The sequence below is a fragment of the Melospiza melodia genome, chromosome 14, assembly GCF_035770615.1.
Source record: "Melospiza melodia melodia isolate bMelMel2 chromosome 14, bMelMel2.pri, whole genome shotgun sequence".
NCBI classification, from domain to species: Eukaryota; Metazoa; Chordata; class Aves; order Passeriformes; family Passerellidae; genus Melospiza; species Melospiza melodia.
This window is the reverse complement of record NC_086207.1, coordinates 11,912,484-11,931,730: the sequence shown is the minus strand read 5'-3', so window position 1 is coordinate 11,931,730 and position 19,247 is coordinate 11,912,484. Positions and strand designations below refer to the sequence as shown.

Here is a 19,247-nt window from a genome sequence, read left to right as displayed (position 1 = left end):
TGAACTGATTTTCTTAGGAACACTATGCATAACAACTCCCACTTCCCAAGTGCTATGGTAATTAAGCTTTTATCCAAGTAGATAAAATAATTAACATATTTATTACTCAGAAGAAAAAGATCTTTTTTTGATTGATTGCAGCCTACTAATGTTTCATCAAATATTCAAAGTCTCTATTGTTAAGCCATTAATTTTATTTATTTTTAAAGCCACTACATATGTTTCCTATCCCAAAGGGAGGAAAAAAATCAGCATATGAAAAATTCCCATCATTACTAACACACAGCTCAGCAGAAAATGAACAGAGATAGGGAGCACCCTTCCTGTCTGCTGCAGAGTGGGCTTCATTAAGCTTGCAAGGGATTTTTGCACATTCCAGAAAGCACTGAGGGGGTGGGAGAAGCCCTGCAGAGTCTTATGGGCACCCACAGATGTCGTGGCTCTGTGCCCAAGCCAGTCTCAGTGTGTTGCAGTGCTTGGTGCTGGCACTGCCATCCTTGCCTGCACTCCTGCACATCACCACAGGAGATGCTGTGAGGTGATTGCCCTCCATACCTCATCACTGTATTATGATAATTTTTAGCTAATGGCTTTAATTCTTGGTGCTGGGCAGTTGTGTTGCTGTGGTTACTCTGTGGGCAAATGTAAACAGCTCCTAGTCACCAGGAACAAGCACAAAAACAAACCCCTCAAGGGCTGCCAAGAAGATCTTCCATCGAGTGCTGTATCCACACACCCCCAGACTTTTGGCTGTTGGGTTCTTTGGAAAGATGAAGCCACAATTCCAAAGGAAAGAGATGCCAGAAGCCACCAGAGAGAATAATCATAGGATACATCAAGGTAATCATCATGTCTGCCTGGAGGGGCAGTCACCCCTGCCCTGTCATTTCCTCGTGTGTGGGATCCCCAGGGCAGCTCCATGCCTGGATGCCACCCCCTGTTATGAAGCAGGACCTGAGGTGCAGCAGAAAGCTGGATCTGACACCCTGCATGGCTCTGCCTCTGCAATTTCGTATGTAACAATCCTTTTATGTCTTCATCTTGTTGCTCCAAAAGCCCTCCTAACAGATAAGGGAAAAGACCCTCGCTGCAGGGCTTTGCAAAAGGCTGCAAACCTGTCCCTGCCACCAGATCTGCTGTCACTTCTGCCATCACCCTCCAGGCACTCCAGCTCCCACCCAGAGTGCCAGGAGGGCACACAGGCCCTGCTCCTGCCATTGTAGCTCATGGTAAATGGCCCCATGCACACCAAGCATTGCTGCTCTCTCCCCCACAATCTCACTTTCTTTATATTAAGGCCCGTTGAAACGTGGACACCTCAGCAGGGTCCTGCTCACCAACTCTCCTAAGGGACTCTCATCCCATAGACCCAGTGCTGGAAGAGGATGTGCTGAAGAATTTTCCTGCCATTCCTGGAAATGTGTGAAGTTATGCCCAGTTCAAACAAGGCTGCAGAAAGGAGAAGTGTCAAGAATGGGGTTTCTCATGCCTGAGCATTTGTGGATCTTGCTGTCACCACTCCCCACCTGAGCAAGCACTCACCTGGGACTGGATTAGAAACTTTTCAGGTGTTGATCTCATTTGGTCCTATTGTCTTGCAAAAATAAAACACCTTGTGCTGTTTTACACTGAACCTTGTGGTTCAGTTTTCCATGTTTCCTCTGCTTTTGAATATGGATGGCTTGGCAACAAAGACACTCCTTTTGAAAGAAATGGCATTAATAGCACAGAGGGAAATTGCCTGTAATTCATTACATACAGTGCCACCCTATTCCACTCCTAAAGCCTTTCATTGGAAAAGCTGGAACCCAGAGATGACCCAAAACTATGCCCACACAAAGAGAGGTGTGATCAGCAAATCAGGATGGCACACTGTGTTTCCAATCCTGGGGCAAAAAGAAGGCTTTTCCTCCCAACTGCTGATGTGTTATCCAGTGCTGTGGTGTTCCAACTGCACACCTGGGCATTAACACCACGTCCTCACCCCAGTTCTCATCTGACTCAGGAATTAAGAACAATTGGGACAGGGAGAACACACAAACAAGGACAGGGCTCATGCCATCCCCATCCTTGTCCCAACCATCTCTCATCCCCTAGAACACCATGGAGACTTCTTAGGTCAGCACTATCAGGAATGTGAATCAGTCAGATCAAACAAATTCCCTTTCTTACCTTCACATTATTCCCTCTACATTACAGCAAGCACTGGGGTGGATGCTGCAGAAAGCCGCCCATCTCATTGTGTGATTAAGCACAAAATAAATACCTAGAGCCAGTCAAGCTGAAATGCCTATTAACAAAATTGTGTAAAGTGTAAGCTGTGCTTGCACATAAAAAACCAATGGTAAGTTGTAACATGCAAGGAAATGAGTCAGTGGGAAATTAAACACAACTTACTATTTTCTCAATGTAACAAGTCACAGTTGGGATTAATCCTTTTGTGCTTATCTGGAGGTGACTCTCAAATCACACACACAAAGAGCCAGTTCTCCCTTTTGCCATTTTATTGCAGCTCTTTTTAATGATTCATGACAAAGAGCTTCAAAGAGCTCCAAGCCATGACAACAGTCCCAGATCCGACCTCCTTGTTCTCATCTCAGCAAAAAATCCTCCTTGGTGAATAATTTAGGTTTAGGAAGAGAGCTGTCTTAAACTATTCCCAAGGGAAGAACTAGTGTCTAGAATTTAATCTCATTATGGAAATAAAAATAAAATATCAAAAGAACACAGTGACTGCAACAACAATACAAGCCTTATTTTGCAGAATTCATCCATTGTGAAACTCCACAGAAGGGAACACAGCTGTTTTCCCTGAAATATGTTTCATGTTTCAAGAGACCAAAGATGAAATCCAAAGCTTTGCCTTTCAACTTATGATAGATAAATACATGCAAGGATGACACAACTACTGTTCAGGCTATTGAGGAAAGAAAAATGTCATTTAGAGCTAGAGGTGAAAACATGGGCTTGACCGCAGGCTGCAACACATCCTCCTCTAAGTTCAGCACAGTGGGAGCAGGCTTGCAACAGCCTCCCAAAATCTGAGGCAATTCAGCCCTGACTTCAAGCTTGGAATCGAGTTTTATATTTCCTCTGTTGCAAGGGCTGAGGGCTCAAACAGCATGGTTACAACACCAAAAAGGCATAAAAAAGGAAGTGCAGCACCCAGAAAAAAAAAGCATACAACATGCATCACATCTGTACACCTCCACCTTAATTTCTGAAATGTCTAGTGAGTATTTAATTCCTCCTCCAAATTCCTGACATGGTATGCAGGGATTTTGCCACTTCACTTCTAATGTTTAATCTTCTCCTTGACGAGCTGATAGGGATATTCTTAGACATTAAACTCAGATGAGCCATTCACAGTTTGCCTTCAGTTTCATGGCCATTTTACAAAGATTTCTCCCCTTCAACTCCCCTCTATGAAACACTATGGTATTTGGAAGGACAGTTAATCCAAATCATAGATTGCCCTGTGCTTTAAACAACCAGCATATCCAAAGCCAGCTGAATACTGAAACATTTCTAACAATGGGGATGACTGTAAGAATGCATATCCTGGTCCCTGGGATGCAGGTGAGCACCTAAAGGACACTGTGTGTGCTGGCTTAGGAAGTTGCATACATTAACAGCAGGAGGAAAAGCCTCGCCTAAGGTCAGGTCAGGGCATGGAGCCCACCCAATCTAGTTTGAGCCCAAAGACACAAATGTCCTTGCCCTGGCAAATTTAACAGCACTTCTGTAGCTCCCATTTTGCCACCACAACTATTTATTTTGGGAATGAACTGCCCCATTCCAGTAGCTCCCCCTTCCAAGGGCAGTGTGCTTTTGGGGGTTGTCCCCATGTCTACGAGCACAAATATTCTGCTCCAGCTCAGCTACACATTGCACTCAACAATGTATGATTTCAGCCTCCAGGTGGATAAAAATGGTGAGGATTTTGCTTCAAATAGTAGTCCCTTTGCTGAAACTCTTCTTTCTTATTTAGGAGGAGAGAACGACTCATCCCTGCCCTCCATTTTGCAAATCACCCTTCCAGGGTGACAAATGACCCCTGGTCCCTCTGGGTCACCCTCAGAGGCAAAGCCAGGCTTCAGCCTTGGCTTGCTAGAGAGCCTTATGCTGGTTTAGAGATCTGAAAGGGCCAGAGGATGAGATGAAATGAGAGTCCTTTCAGCAGCAACAATGCCCCAGTAATTAGCCAGATGAGCAGGTGACACGCTCTGTGCACAGGTACAGTGATGCTCCCTGGGGACACACAGCTCTCTGAGCATGGCCCATCTGCAGAGCTGAGGACAACAGCAGGACCCTGCTGACTGTGTCTGCTCTGAAACACTTCCTTTGTGTGGGACAAAACCCAAGCCCTGATCAGTTACTCTGTGACTGGGTGGCTTTGTGAGCTCCGAAAGGGATGCTTCAGCCGCTTGCCCTGTGCTCACCTGGCCAGCCCCCGACAGCCTGTGGAGCACTGGCTGCTCATCAAAACACATTTGTGGGGCTCAGCAGATCTGCTGGAGATACCCCAGGCACCCCAGTGTATGCTGAGCAACTCAGCTTATGATTGCATAAAGAAAATATATCTGAATTATCAGTGTTTCTTTTAAGACAGGACTGTAGTGAATTCTACATCTGTTTCTTTTTACTCAAATAATTTGCTAAAACTTCTTCTGTGATTGTCATTTTAAGACAGAGCAGGTGTCAGAGACAGCTGTACATGGCCACCAAAATCTGTCATGCCAAGCAAGAGGCACCTTTGAGCTCTCAAAAACAATTACTGTCAAAAACAGTGCCTGGCATAAAGACCCTGAACTGCTTGAGCACACGGTGAGAGTCACCATATGTGTACACACACCTCAAATACATTCATTACTACGTGAAATTTGGAACTAAACCAGCAGTTTCCTTACTCCATACTTAATAAACTTGGCTCTTTCAGCATGAGAAGAGTCATACAAGAAAATGGGATTCACTTGTGGAAAGCACGAGAATTTTCTTTAATTTTTCTCCAGCCTGTACATGAGTTCCTGGGTTTGGGGAAAGTTCAAATTGCCGTCAGCTAAAGCTGCACCCAAATTCTTATTAGCAGGGGGGGGAGGGAAAAAGATTTTTCCTTTCCACAGCTCTCCCTGAGGCTGTTCCTGCACACAGTGCAGACAAAGCTGCAAGGAGGAATTTACCCTAAGATGCAGCAGGGAAGGATATCAGCTCTACGCGGGTGCTTTTCAGCCAATTCTCCCCCGTGCCCAATGAGCGTCTTCACCACCAGATGATAGTATTCTGAAAAAAGACTTTTGTACACTCCTTGGGGTTTTGGGGTGGCTTTTTGTGTTGGGTTTTTTTGGTGGGGAGTTTGTTTGGTTGTTTTTTTGTGTAAGAAATTGGGAATTTATTTGAAAGGTTTGAACTGAGACCTTCAGCTGCCTGTTTTCATCCCAAACTCTGAAACAAACCTCTGTCTTGAGTCCTGTTGGCATTTAATAACAAAGCCCACAAACCATTCCTAGGAGGGTGCAATGAGAGCCGCTGGAGCTGGGCTCGAGTTGTGCAGCAAAAATACCAAAAGCACAACAGAAACTATATCATCCCTTCCTCCTCCTCTCCACTGCACCAGCGGCAGCCTCACAACCCCAAAACAGGTCTTTCACCCCAAAAACTCCGTGCCACGTCAGCCGGTGCCCCCGGCCTTGTCCCCGATGTGCATCCCCCGGCGCTCTCCCACGACAGGCAGGGCAAAGGAGAGCAAAGGGAGAGCAAGGGGAGAGCAAAGGCAGGGCAGGACGGGCAGAGTGGGCAGAGTGGGCAGGGCAGGCAGAGAAGTGCGGGCAGGGAGAGCGGGCAGTGCGAGCGAGGCAGGCAGGGCAGAGCGGGCAGGGCAATGCGGGCAGGGCAGGGCGGGCAGGGAGGGCAGAGAGGGCAGGGCAGGGCGAGCAGGGCGGGGAGGGCAGAGCGGGCAGGGAGGGCAGAGCGGGAAGGGCAATGCGGGCAGGGCAGGGCGGGCAGGGAGGGCAGAGCAGGCAGGGCAGGGCGAGCAGGGCAGAGCGGGCAGGGAGGGCAGAGAGGGCAGGGCAGGGCGGGCAGGGCAGAGCGGGCAGGGAGGGCAGAGAGGGCAGGGCAGGGCGGGCAGGGCAGAGCGGGCAGGGCGGGGAGGGCAGAGCGGGCAGGGAGGGCAGAGCGGGCAGGGCAGAGCGGGCAGGGCAGGGCAGAGCGGGCAGGGCAGAGCGGGCAGGGAGGGCAGAGCGGGCAGGGCAGAGCGGGCAGGGCAGGGCAGGGCAGGGCAGAGCGAGCAGGGCAGAGCGGGGAGGGCAGAGCGGGCAGGGCAGAGCGGGCAGGGCAGGGCGGGCAGGGCAGGGCAGAGCGGGCAGGGCAGAGCGGGCAGGGAGGGCAGAGCGGGCAGGGCAGAGCGGGCAGGGCAGGGCAGGGCAGAGCGGGCAGGGCAGGGCGAGCAGGGCAGGACAGGGCAGGGCAGAGCGAGCAGGGCAGAGCGGGGAGGGCAGAGCGGGCAGGGCAGAGCGGGCAGGGCAGGGCGGGCAGGGCAGGGCGGGCAGGGCAGAGCGGGCAGGGCTCCTGGAGCAAGGCAGAGCGGGCAAGGAAGTACGGGCAGGGCAGAGCGAACAGGACAGGACAGGGCAGAGCAGAGCGAGCCGGGCAAGGCGGGCAGGGCTCTGCGAGCAAGGCAGGGCAGGACAAGGCTGGGCTGGGCAGAGCGGGCGGGCTGTTCCCGGCATGTCGGCACGTCCCGCATGGGAGCCGGGGCCAGAACGCCGCAGCTGCCGGCGCGCAACGTGCAGGCTGTGTGTGGTAGGGCTGTACTCGCAGCCTGCCAACAGCCGGGCCGGGAACGCAGCGGGATGGCCGCTGCCAATGGGAGCCGGCAGGAACCGAGCCGTGTGCCAAACTTAAAATGCAAGTGGAGCTGGGAGTGCGTGGAGAGCCCTCCCCGAGCGCTGCCCGGGCTGGCAGCGGGGCTGGCTTCGGGGATGGGTGTACGGGGCAGCGGGGCTGGGGGAACCGCGGGGCCGCAGAGGCGTTTGGAGTACGCTGCTGTGAAGGCGATTAGACCTTCACAGATCCTCAGATCTCCACCCGTTTCATTTAGACAAAAATCTGGAATCTGGATTTGAAGATGCTCTTTTAGCTGTTTCTGAAATCAGAAACAGATTCTGCAAGGGAGGAGGAATATCTATTTACCTCCATGAAGTTCCCGCGTGTTGCTACCCTGTTCTTCATGGAGCAGAATATCGTTCGAGTGTTCATTAAAGCAACAATAAACCGAGCTTATTTCCTGAGACCTTCCACATGCTAAACACGCCTAACAAAGCTTTTAGGAATATTTCCCCCCATTTGATTCACTGAACTTTCCTTTAGATTTAGAAGCCTGCTAAATCTAGAAAAATTAATATTTAAGTCAGTCTGCGGCAAAAGGTGACACCCTTCCCAGGTGAGAGCTCTCCAAATCTTATTTCCAAGGGGCATGGGAATTTCCGCGGAGCGCGGGCATCCTTGGAGCGCTCACAAGCGGATGGTTTTCAGCTCCCAGCCCCATTCATACAAACGCACACATCACCCTCCCCAGCAGCCAGCCCGGCGCTGATGGGGAAGGTCCCGGCTGGGCAGGGGCAGCAGCAGCCGCCCCACCGCCCGCGCTCCCCGCGGGATGCTCGGGGCGGGGATGGGGGCTGTTCCCCCCGGGGTGCCGGTCCCCCCCTCCCCGGCGGGCTGAGGAAGCGGAGGGAGCCGTGGAGTTGCTGTGCATATTAATGAGCCGGCAGCGAGGGCAGCGGGGAGCGCTTTAAAGGAGGAGAAGGCAAGGCAGCGGCAGAGCGCAGGCAGCGCCGCTCCGCCGGGAGCCGCTCCGCCGTGCCCTCCGCGCCCACCCAGCCCCGGGACAGCGGAACCGGGGGCACCGAGGACAGGCGAACACACACATCAGCCCCCCGGCGTCTCCTCGGGTACCTGCTGTCTCACAATGAAGCTCCTGACGGCAGCTCTGCTCCTGCTCTTCATCGCGATGTGCTTGGCCAGCGCGGAAGGTAAAGGGGTTTGTTCTGCTTATTGCCATGTAAATCTCTTCTCCGGGAATTTGCGTTTGTGTCTTGATAGCCCTGGCTTGGGTTGAGCTATGCCCTGCACGGTGGAAAGGTGCGATGTGTGGAATCTGTGAGTAAGGGAGCTGCAAGTCATGTAAAGGTGGAGGAGAGGTAAAATACAAGGGATGAAGTTGTGTCTTCATTTGTGTCTTCGGCGCACGGCAAAGAACTCGCAGTGGGGCAGGTCGTGCCATGTTCTTCGTTATTCAGGAATAGAGCTCAAGCACCTCCTCTGAAACTGAGGGTGGTTTTCAGGGCAAATAGAGCAGAGCTGGATGTGAGGTGGTGGCACAGTCTGCGTTTTCTGCTGTGCACAAAAATGATGGGTAAAAAATGCTCAGCTTTTGTCTGGCTATGACTGCACCACAGCATCCATGCAAGGAGAAATGACTCAAAGTCCTACAAAGTCCAAGTGAGACACGAGTGAATGAGAAAGTAGCCTAGACATGCACTTGCTTGCTCAGTTTAAAGTGAGTTCTGACTCTTTGCTTTCCTTTTGTTAAATACAATTATATTTAATCACAGCAGGTGCACTTTAAAAAAAGTCTGCTATTTAGAAAATTCCAGAGCATATGTAGTGCTCTAAAATATATTTCCCAGAGAGTCACTGCCTTTTCCTGGGATATACCAAAGGAAAAAAAATCTCTCTTTTTAAGCTCAACAGCCTTTTAAAAAATAATCTTTTCCCAGCAAGGCTTGAAAGAGCAAACTGAACTTTTCCTGGATGCACACAGGCTGGAGGGGAAGGGACGCTTGGTATGCAGGAAGCTTTGCAGGCGCATGAGAAAATGCTTTCTCTTGTAGGCGTGAAGTGCAAATGCTCAAGAAAAGGTCCTAAAATAAGATTCTCTAATGTACGGAAGCTGGAAATAAAACCGAGGTACCCATTTTGCGTGGAAGAGATGATTATGTAAGTTTTCCTTCATTTATTGCTCTCTGTTTCCCTGTCAGCTGAACTGCTTCACCTTATCTGCAAGTTCCTTCTTTGTTCTTTGTTTCCCTCATGACCTGGCATGCTAATTCCTGGGCATAGTAATTTTCTGCATCAGATTTAAAAAAAAAAAAGGAAAAAAAAAAAAAAAAAAAGGGAAATTATGACCAAAATCCCAGGTATCATTTTTTGACACAATTTTTTTTATCAAATAAGTATTTCCAGAATGGGAAGCAATAAAAAGGTTATCATTAGTTCAAGTGAAAATAGGGAAAAATTCTATTCCAAGCTGCCTGATACAACACTCAGAACTATTTACTCAGGTTATTCTGAGCAGAGTTTGGTCCGTAGTGGTTTCTGAAAGGAAGAGTTACTCCAGCCTGCATTGTACCACAGGGATCTCCTTTACCTGCTGGGGTTATTCAGCATATAATAAAATTCTTTCCTCACAGTGTCCCTGCAAGTCAGGACCAATGCTGATGTAAAATCTCAAGCTGATGTAGTGCGTAACCAAGCTGAGGCAGGTACAGGGATTTTTTACATAACTGGCTAAAAATGGAAGGGGTTTTCACATTTTAAATATGGGTGGGTTTGGCTTTTTTCCTGTCCTGTTTGGATATCATAAGATTGCCCCAACAAAGCACCATCCAACCAGCACATGATGCAGCTGGGTAAGAGCCAGAAGGGCAGATAACCCAACAGGACTGCACCGAGCCCCCTGCCACCTAAGAGGGGGGAAAAGTGTCCCAGGATCAGCCACAGCCCAGGACCCTGAGGAGTGATTGGATCCAGCATTGTGCTCCCCATGGAAGCCTTGCCAGTGGCTGAGCAAGGGGACCTGTGCAGGCTGCACACCCCCCAGCACCCTGCAGTGCCCACAGGGCTGGCTCTGCCCGTCCACCTGGCACAGACACCTCAGCAGAGACCATGGAGTGCCACACGGAGCTGCCAGGCTCAGCACCTCAGGGAGCTCCTGGAGAAGGAATGGAGATTCAAGCTTGCTCAGGCTTCCTGCAGAGCCAGAGCAGCATCCCTGTGAGCAGTGCTGAGCTCAGGGAATGCCAGACCCACGTCTTTGAAGCCCAAACCTGCTGATGGTAACCTGAACAGAAAGGTTCTTGCAGAGAACCCTGCCTGAATCAGCTTTACTCTCTTTGCTTTGACCCTTCAATAGTAAAGTGATGTCATAGGGGGACACCAACTCTTGGCATCCCACTCCAGTTATTTGCCCTAAAGCAGATGGTGACCAGGGGGTATGAAATAAATCCCATTAATGCAATATTGTACTTCCAGTCAGAAATCTGGGAAAGCAAGAAAGCCCTGTAGGAGCAGTTGCTTTTACAGCCTGACAGGGCAGATGTTGAGCCATACTATTCAAGGCTGAGGCTTGTCCAGGGTTTGCACAGCTCATCCCAGAACTGTCCCATCAGTGTCTCATCTCTGGAGGTGTCTGTGGGGCAGGCAGGGCAAGCCCAGTGCCATCACCACCTTGCCAGCCCCCCTGATGCAGCCTGAGCTCAGCACTGAAAGCACTGAAATTAATATTCTGGGAACCAATTTATCCGGGAGCCTCTGGACACGGCACAGAGGAACTGAATTCCTGCAGCTGAGTTTTTGTTGCTGCAGTGATCATCCAAAACAAGTTGTCAAAGCTGCATCCCCTTCTGCCCTCCTTAAAAGCTCTCATATAGCAGAAACATGATATAAATTATGTTGGAATGAGAAGCAGTGGGTATGGGGGTGCAGTTAGGGAGGTTTTGGCCATAACCCCCAGCAGAGCTGTGCCACAGGGTAAGAGACAGTTAAACTGAGTTCTCAGTCTAGTCAAAGCCTATCAGGATTCATGGTACATCCAGCAGTAATTGTGTGTATCTGTTTCCTGAAATGAGGGGAGGCAGCAGAAAATAGGAGGGAAGTTTAACTCCTTCTCCTGCAATGCTCTGAAACACCCCCGCCCATGTTTTGCCCCATGCCAGGGTGTGGGGATGTGTCAGGCTGAGAAGAGCTGAGCTCACAGCAGTGCCTTTGTCCAGGGGTAGGAAAGGCAGTCCCACAGCAGCCTGGGGTGAAAGGACCAGAGCCAGGAGCCCTGAGGTCCTGGAAACAGGGTGTTTGTAGGCAGAGGTGCAGCCCCTCCATCCCTGCAGATGAGATGTGTGGGGACACAAGGTGCTGGGGTCACTGATTGATTTGGGGTGTTTATCACAGCCCTGGAGGCAGGGACATACTGGGCAGAGTTTTGGCACAGGGACTCAGACACCAGGGTGAAGGCTCCAGCCACCAACCCTGGGCAGCGAAGGCACAAATCCCACTGCTGAATCTTACTGGATGTGTGGATTCTGGTGCTTCATCCCTTCTCCACCTCTCTCAACCTCTTCTTGCAGCCCATCCAAGCAGCTGCTCACTCAGGCAGAAGCTCCCACAGCACCTCTTAGGCACATTCCCCTACATTTGTCAGACCAGCATCCCCAAAAGCAGGCCCAGGTCATCTCAGGGTGCCCAGACATGCTGCCACCAAACCTTGCATCCACCATGGACTGTCTGAGAATGGCAGAGGACCATGGGGCTGCCTTGGGAAGATTTCTGCTGTCCATCCTCCGGAGCCAAAGCAGAAAACCTGCATGTGATGTAAAGCAAGGCATCTCAGCCTGAGGAAAGACCAGTTCACCTGAGAGGCAAACCATGGATCTCCTCCTGCAGACTGGTAAAGGCAGAGTGTCCTTCACTGCTTCTGGTGCAAATGCAGGGCTTGCAGCTTTTCAGAGGTGTTCCTGCTCCTCTCCTGCAATTCAGCTTGTCCATCACTTTCTGGAAATATCCTCCATGCTCTGTCAGAAGAGAGAAATGAAAGCCAAGGTCTGGATCAGCCAGTGCAGACAGCACAGCTGAGGTGGCTGCTGCATGGAGAAACCCTGCTCTGCTCTCAAATCCCCTAAAACTCGCATCATTCAAAGCTACAGGAAAACTGCCCTTCTGAAGCACACACTGCTCTCTAGGAGCTGGTTGAGAGCATCCTTAGAACAGAGCTAGTCCATAGTTTTCAGCACTGACCCTTCCCTTTCTGATACCTGCAGCTGTTAAAGGCTCTTCCACTGCTTTCCCATGCATTGGGGGAAAGTCCTCCCAGAAAACAACCTGGAAATTACATCTTAACATTTTGTGACCTTAGCTGGAGATGGAGCAGAAAAGAGGAGCAGGGAGGAAGGTTAACTGAATAGAAAAACCTATTTGAACACCTTGTAAAACCTTGAAATTGGAATGGTGGTGAGACCCTCAGTTCAGTTCATACAGGCAGCATGTTTTAATTTGTGAGGCACCAGGAGGGTGAGATGGGAAAGTCTGCAAGGCATTTTGTCTTCCTTTCTGAACCAAACCATAAAAGCCCTCCAGTATACACAGGTATTTCTGGGTTTCTGCCATCATTATACTCATGTCTCTAGCAGCATTTAATTCATTCCACTATAGGGTTTAAGTTAAACCAATGACTGGTTTTCCCTGTTGTAGATGGTATTCCCAGAAAATTATTAATTCTAATACAAATTGGCATTGTGGGTTGGGTTTTGGATGTTATCTGGTGTTTTTTTTTATAAGAAAACCAAAAAACTGCTCAATTTTGAGCCCCAAAAGTGGAGTGGTGTTGATGTTTCTGGAAAGCTGTCCTGTTGGGACTCAGATCCCTCGCGTCACCTCAGCTGTGGCAGCTCACTGAGCCTCCAGGAGGGAACTGAAATGATGAAAATACTTTTGCCATGTTTTGTGTCTCAGCATGCTTGGTCCTGACAGTCAGGGGACACCAAACTGGCAGGGAGAGGGGGGTCAGATGGTGATGAGAGGAGACTGAAGCCCCCAGGGCTGATGCTGGCGCTTGGCTGTTGGGCACACGAGCACTCTGCCACGTGCAAGCATTTAAAATACTACAGAGTTAAGGAGTAAAATTAAAATAATCAATGAAGCAGTTCTGATCATTTCTCTTGGATGAAGTATTGTTGAGTGTAACGGAGCTGTCTCCTCATGCAAGAATTTAAAATACTACAGAATTAAGGAAAAAAAATATTAAAAAATCAATGAAGCTGTTCTGATCATTTCTCTTGGATGAAGTATTGTTGAGTGTAACGGAGCTGTCTCCTCATGCAAAGTCCTTGTGGTTGCCTGAATGAGCCCCAATTAAATTAATTATGCTCAGAAGAAGATATCTAACACTTAGGCGGAGCAAACCCACTGATGAAAACCAGCAGGAGCATTTTCATCTGGTACAACCTCAATGCTCTGCACTGAGGGAGAACAGCTGCTCTGACCTTCCCCAAAATATCTGAGTTGATTTCTGTGCCATAAAGGAGAGAGGAAAACCCTGACCCATTCTGGCAGGGGGTGGGAGCAGGGGCATTGCACATCCCTGTGAGCTGTCCCTTGCCTTGCAGTGTGACCCTGTGGACACGGGTGAGGGGCGAGCAGCAGCACTGCCTCAACCCCAAGCGCCAGAACACCGTGAGGCTGCTCAAGTGGTACCGGGTATGGAAGGAGAAAGGCAGGTGAGTCCCGGCTGGATGCATGGGGGAGCACTTTGGGGGTAAGCCAGGCAACCAGCAGAGTTCAGGAATAGCAAAAACAGGAAAATGCACACGCTGGCAAATGCTGCATCCAGCACCGAGGATGCATTTCGTTACCAAAATTACAATTTTAAATGGGTGTTCTTGATATTAATTATTTCCTGCCACAAGCAATTCTTGCTTCTATTTTGGCATTAGGCTGTTCTGACTATAAATAGTAATTATTTTTGGTTAAAATATTCATCAGCTGACGATCTCAGTTATTTACATGCACTCACCTCCCTTCTACGGGGAAAAATCCAAGATGAAAAGCTAAACTACTTTCACACAGTCACGAGAAAAGCAGCCAGGAGAGGTGGAAAGGGGGAGCCCTGTCCCACACTTCAATCACACCACCTCAGCCTCATCAATACTTGATGACGCAGGTATTTGCCAATTTTAACTAGTGTGTCATTCCCAGAAAAATGATAATTTTCTGATAAAAATCTGACAGCTTCTCCTTTGTAAAGAGGGTTGGGTTTTTTTAATAAGTCGTAGGCAGAAGATAGAGAGTAAGAGATGAATTCCTGATGGCCAGTGGTGATGTCTGTCCCCATCTGTAATTAGGGGAGCAGCACAACTCCTGCCATGTCCAGCCACGGCCAAGAAAGAGCCTCCATGCACAGTACAGATCCATCAAACCCTCATCCTCCTCGTTTGGTGGGGAATTTACTCCCCAAAACTGAGCTCAAGTAAGGCCAGGGAGCAGCAGGCTCCTCTCCCTGCAGCCCCAAGGTGCCTGGTGTGCCTCAGGCCATGCCAGGGCACAGCCAGCCCCTGGGCATCTCCCTGGATTCCTGCCAGCTCCCTGCATCTGCTTCACAAACAGAGCACGTGGGGAAGCCCTGGCTGTTGCATAACCACATATTTACACTCTTCCCCTGCTTCTTTCTTTTTTCCTTTTAACATAAGGCCATCATGATGATGAAGGATGCTCAGCCCCAGGCTTGTGCCTTCAGGAAACACACAGACAGACGAGCCCATCAAGTTGTGCTGTCAGGAAATAATCTAGAAAAATGAAATAGAGTAATATTATTGCAAACAGATATTGCAAACATATTGTCTATATACAGCTCATTATAGGCTTCAACATTTTTATATGAGATAGGGATTTAAAGTGAGCATTTAAAGTGAGTTAGTAGATGTGGATTTCTTCATGTTATTTACCCAGATAACTGTGGTGCAGTTTGTCACTCCCCACATGCCTCTAAGATGTGACAGTGTTGAAGTCCAACACTCCTCCCAGATTCTTTATGGATATAGGTAGCAATCTGGTGACTGCTGAAATCAAAAAATTGCTTTCCAAATTACTCAGGTACAGGCTAAAAATCTGGGGTTTGGAGTTTTACTATTTTTGTGTTGTTATTTTTGTACTATTGCTATTTGAAATGGAATTTTTAAATCCCTAGTTTAAAAACCTCTTCTTTTGTTTAGGGTTTATGAAGAATAAGAGGAAGTGGTACAAGGAATGGAGTGGACTCCCTCGGCTGGCATAGGACTGATCTCTACAGAAGATTATTTCTCTCTCGCAGACATAAGACACAAATTCTATATTATTATAAAGCACTTTTTACCAAGGGTCAGTTTTTACATTTTATAGCCGTGTGCAAAAGGCTTCCAGATTTCACAAGCATCTGTTGCACTTCTGATTTCATACTCGTCTGCTCCGTACTGAAATTAGGAAAACACCTGCTTTTCGTTTTAAAGAAGTTCTTTTGGGAGTTTTTTGGTTTTAATTATGATTCATTCATACTTCACTATGATGGCAATCGAGCTTTATAAGCTCACCAGGCAAACAGAACTGTTTGTGATGTGTTGTACAGCCATGGCCCTCACCCCTGGCAGTGGGCTGGGGATGCTGCTCCTGTTTGCAGCCTCCACCTCAGCCAGGCAGAGCAGGGACCAAAGACGAGTTTGCTGGGGAAGATGCCACTAAAACGCTGTGGCTGCACCTGCAGGAGTGAGGGAAGATGCCACTAAAATGCTGTGGCTGTACCTGCAGGAGTGAGGTCCCTCAGCACCTCGTCGAGTGAGCGTGAGCATCACTCGTGTACCTCTTCTTTAATGGACTCGAGGTCCTGCTGCAAGGCAAAGCTTCCTGCATCTCCCACCTAACCTCTCCTGCATTAGAAAGCATTTCTAACTCATTTTTATTACTAAGAAAATGTGTATTTTTTTTTTCCACCTGAAGCACTTAAAGAAAGTTTGTGGCTTCAGTACTGAGACATCTTAAGCTTCAAGACTATTGTGTATGTTTTCCTAGATTTGTAGCAACAACAAAAAAAAACCTTTAAAAGGTACCTTTTTATGAAAAATATGATAGGGCAAACATATAAATACGTATGTATGTTTTAGTCACAATACAAGATATTCATTATTTTGAATGTAATACTTCAATGTTAAGCAGTGCATTCCTCTTTTTAATATAACAAAACTACCTTTTCATTTGTAAATACACTATAGGAAGTCTCCCTATATTATCTCACTGTATAATGTACTGTACTGCTAAATTATCATATGCTATTTAAATGTTTGAAATATTTAGGAAGTTGCATGCAGATTTCATATTTCTTTCTAAGACAAATGAAAAAAGTAATAAAAAAAATATGTAAAAAAATTTTACGGCTGTGTGTAAATTTCCTTAAGCCATCAGGGAACTCCTGCCACTTTCAATCACTTGGAAGCTGAATTGGTTTGGCGGGGGAAATAGTAGATCAGAGAAGCTGATTAGAGATAGAACATCTTGATGACACTGGAATTAGAAAACATCATTCCAGCACAATTTACTTTCCTTTCTCATTTTAGGATTTGGACTTTAGCCAAACACTGAGGAATGCCATGACATCAAGAAGGGTAATGCCATTTGTCTGTAACCACTGGTCTAGTGTTGTGTTAAGTAAACATAAATCAACAACTTCAGTTCATAGAAAACCACATAAAAAGTGATTTGGACGAGATCTGGGTTAGATTAGGGACGGTCATGCAGCAAAAGTCAGGCAACAAAAACCTGTGAGCCACCACCTCCTCTTCCTGCCCAGTTTCTGCCCTCGCCCACAGGGAACCACTTTGCACCCAAGTGCAAACACTACATCCTCCCCAAAGGATAAAAGGAAGGTAACAGCTTGGGATGGCACAGCCAGCAAGAGTTTAAACACATGAAAAGCTCCTGGTGCTCAGCCCTGCTGGCCTTCCTGCCTGCTCCCAGCTGTGCTGGGGCAGCTGCACACGGGGCTGCTCCTGGGATCAGCACAAACTCAGTGACAGCAGCCCTGTCCTGCAGAGCCAGGGCAATGCCTGGCCTCAGCTCAAGGGCTTCCTTTAGTTCAGACAGACAAAATAGGGAAAAAAATAAACATTATATATATATATATATATATATTTATATATATATAATTTATATATATATAATTTTTATATATATAATTTTTATATATATAATTTTTATATATATACATAGCCTAAATTACTGAGATAAGCACCTGGCAGAGCTGGAGGAGAAAGAGGATTTCAAAGTGGTTTCCTATTCTGCAAAAGAACGAAGATCAAGTTTCACATATCTATGAGTAAAATTCTTGAGAAAAATCCCAGGGTATTAAAGAAATTGGATCTCTGGGGATATCAACCACAGGGAGCTGTTTCTGGCTGAGCATCTGAGCCCAATCTCTGGGCAAACCCAGACCTGTGATTGAGCCAAGCCACCCCTCTCCTTTCTTAAGAAAGAACATTTTAACAAAATCAGTAGTTTTTCCTTGAGAAGATTTGATTTCAACATGCTGGAAGACTTCAAAAAATGTTTCATTTTATTTAGTGACTACTGGGCAATATATTTCCTAGGAAAATATATATGGTTGCACAAGAGGGGGTTCAATCCACTGGGAATGGTGTGCACAGCTCAGGAGTCACTGACTCAGACCTCACAGGACAGAGCATGTACAAATTACTTAGCTCTGGGTTCATTTACAGACCAAAAAACAGCATCAATAGAAACTAAGCACAGAGGAAATCAATTGCAATTTTTTTTCCACTTGCCAGAGTGGAAGACAAAAAGAAAAAACCAAACCAACAATGCCCAAAACAACAAAGAAAATCACAAACCAATTAAAAAGAAACAAACAACAAACAAGTTGCTTGTTTCAATGCTTTTATTTCCTTTAACCTAAAATCCTTTGAATAAAACAACACTCAGAAACAAGAATTAAAAACCTAAAGAGAAAAAACTGACTCTGAGCTGGTTTTCCCAAGCCTGTAAGCCTGCATGTCCAGGCAGGGTTGTTGATTTTCCAGGAACACAAGGAGAATCCCTTGCTGTCCCTCATCTGCAGTTGTAAAGGGAAATACTGCATCAGAAGGTAACAGCCACACACAAAGCACCAGCCACGTTCCCTCAGACTGAAACATCTCTGCTAAAACAGTTAAATAAATATTATATACATATGCATATGTAGGTCCTTCCTCCACCGAGATTTGGCAGCAATGTTAAGGTTGGGCTTTGTTTTCCCCAGCAGATTTCAGGCTGTGAAGCAGCAGGAGACCCTTCAGCCCAGGCTCCCTCACACACAGACCATACATTTGTGCTCTGAGATTGAAAATGAAGCTGCTGACCACATCAGCCAGCCATGACTGCTTCCCAGCCACCAATTCACCTTCCCAGGAGCCTGAACACTTGCAGGGGCAGCAGGAGCCTTGTTGAATGCTGGGGTACAGGAGCAGGACACACACAGACCCCACAGGTCCTTGCTGTGTCCTCACAGGTGTGTGAACCCATCCCAGAGCCTCCAAAGAGGGCAGCAGGCACCTGCAAATCCTCTGTAAATTGCTCCCTGGCGCTGCAGGAGCACCAAGCCTGCACTGGAGAGCTGCCCACACACCCCATCCTTCCCCTGGGTGCACCCTTTCCAAACCAGTCCATCAGATTTTATTTTAATAAAGGCACAGGCTCACCCAAGCAGCTGCAGAGAGAGGACACAATAGCAGGGAGCCCTGCCTGGCCTTTTCAGTGAGAGCACTACTATGGGATTAGTAATGTAACACAGAGCCTTTCACCACTTGCTTTTCACTTGTTCATATTTGGTCGAGGTCAGCAATGGCCAGAAAAGTTTATTAAGAAGTGATGGTTGCTTGGTGCTCTCAGCAGGCCCTGCTGTGCCCCAGCTCCCACAAGCTCCTTAAATCAAGGCACAAGACCACGCCACGCAGTCACACACATGGGGACATTTCCTGAGCACATCCATGTGGTGGAAGTGCTGGTTCCACATCCACAAAGTTTTATCAGGGCTGTGGGAGCAAACCTGGGGATCCATGGTAAAGTTATTGTTGAGGCTGGGGGTCTGCACTGGTCACCCCTGGGACCTGAGGGGGAAGTGAAGGCAGTGTTACAGCAACACAAATGCTCTCTGAGCTAATTCACCAACAGAGCTGGGTCCCTTCTGGGCCCGTATTTCCAGAGAGTAGGAAGAAATGTGAATAAAAAAGTCACCATCCCTGGGATTCACCATCCCAGTGGGATCCAGAGCCAGGGAGCTGTGCCTGTTCAGGGGTAAAGGGCCCCTGTGCACCCTGACATCATTTAACACGTTTTATACAAGCCCAGGCAGAGGGCCCTTGCACTCTCAAAACCCTCTTCCCTTAAGTTAAATGAAG

General features: G+C 48.0%; 1 protein-coding gene across 1 annotated transcript; it reads left to right on the top strand.

Moving 5' to 3' along the window:
- The first annotated feature begins 7,720 nt into the window (after positions 1-7,720).
- Positions 7,721-16,224, top strand: CXCL14 (C-X-C motif chemokine ligand 14). Its single transcript, XM_063168707.1, has 4 exons — positions 7,721-8,033; positions 8,895-9,000; positions 13,440-13,550; positions 15,042-16,224. Exons 1-4 carry the CDS (start codon positions 7,970-7,972, stop codon positions 15,055-15,057), a joined length of 297 nt encoding a protein of 98 aa, XP_063024777.1. The 5' UTR covers positions 7,721-7,969; the 3' UTR covers positions 15,058-16,224.
- The last annotated feature ends 3,023 nt before the right edge of the window (positions 16,225-19,247 follow it).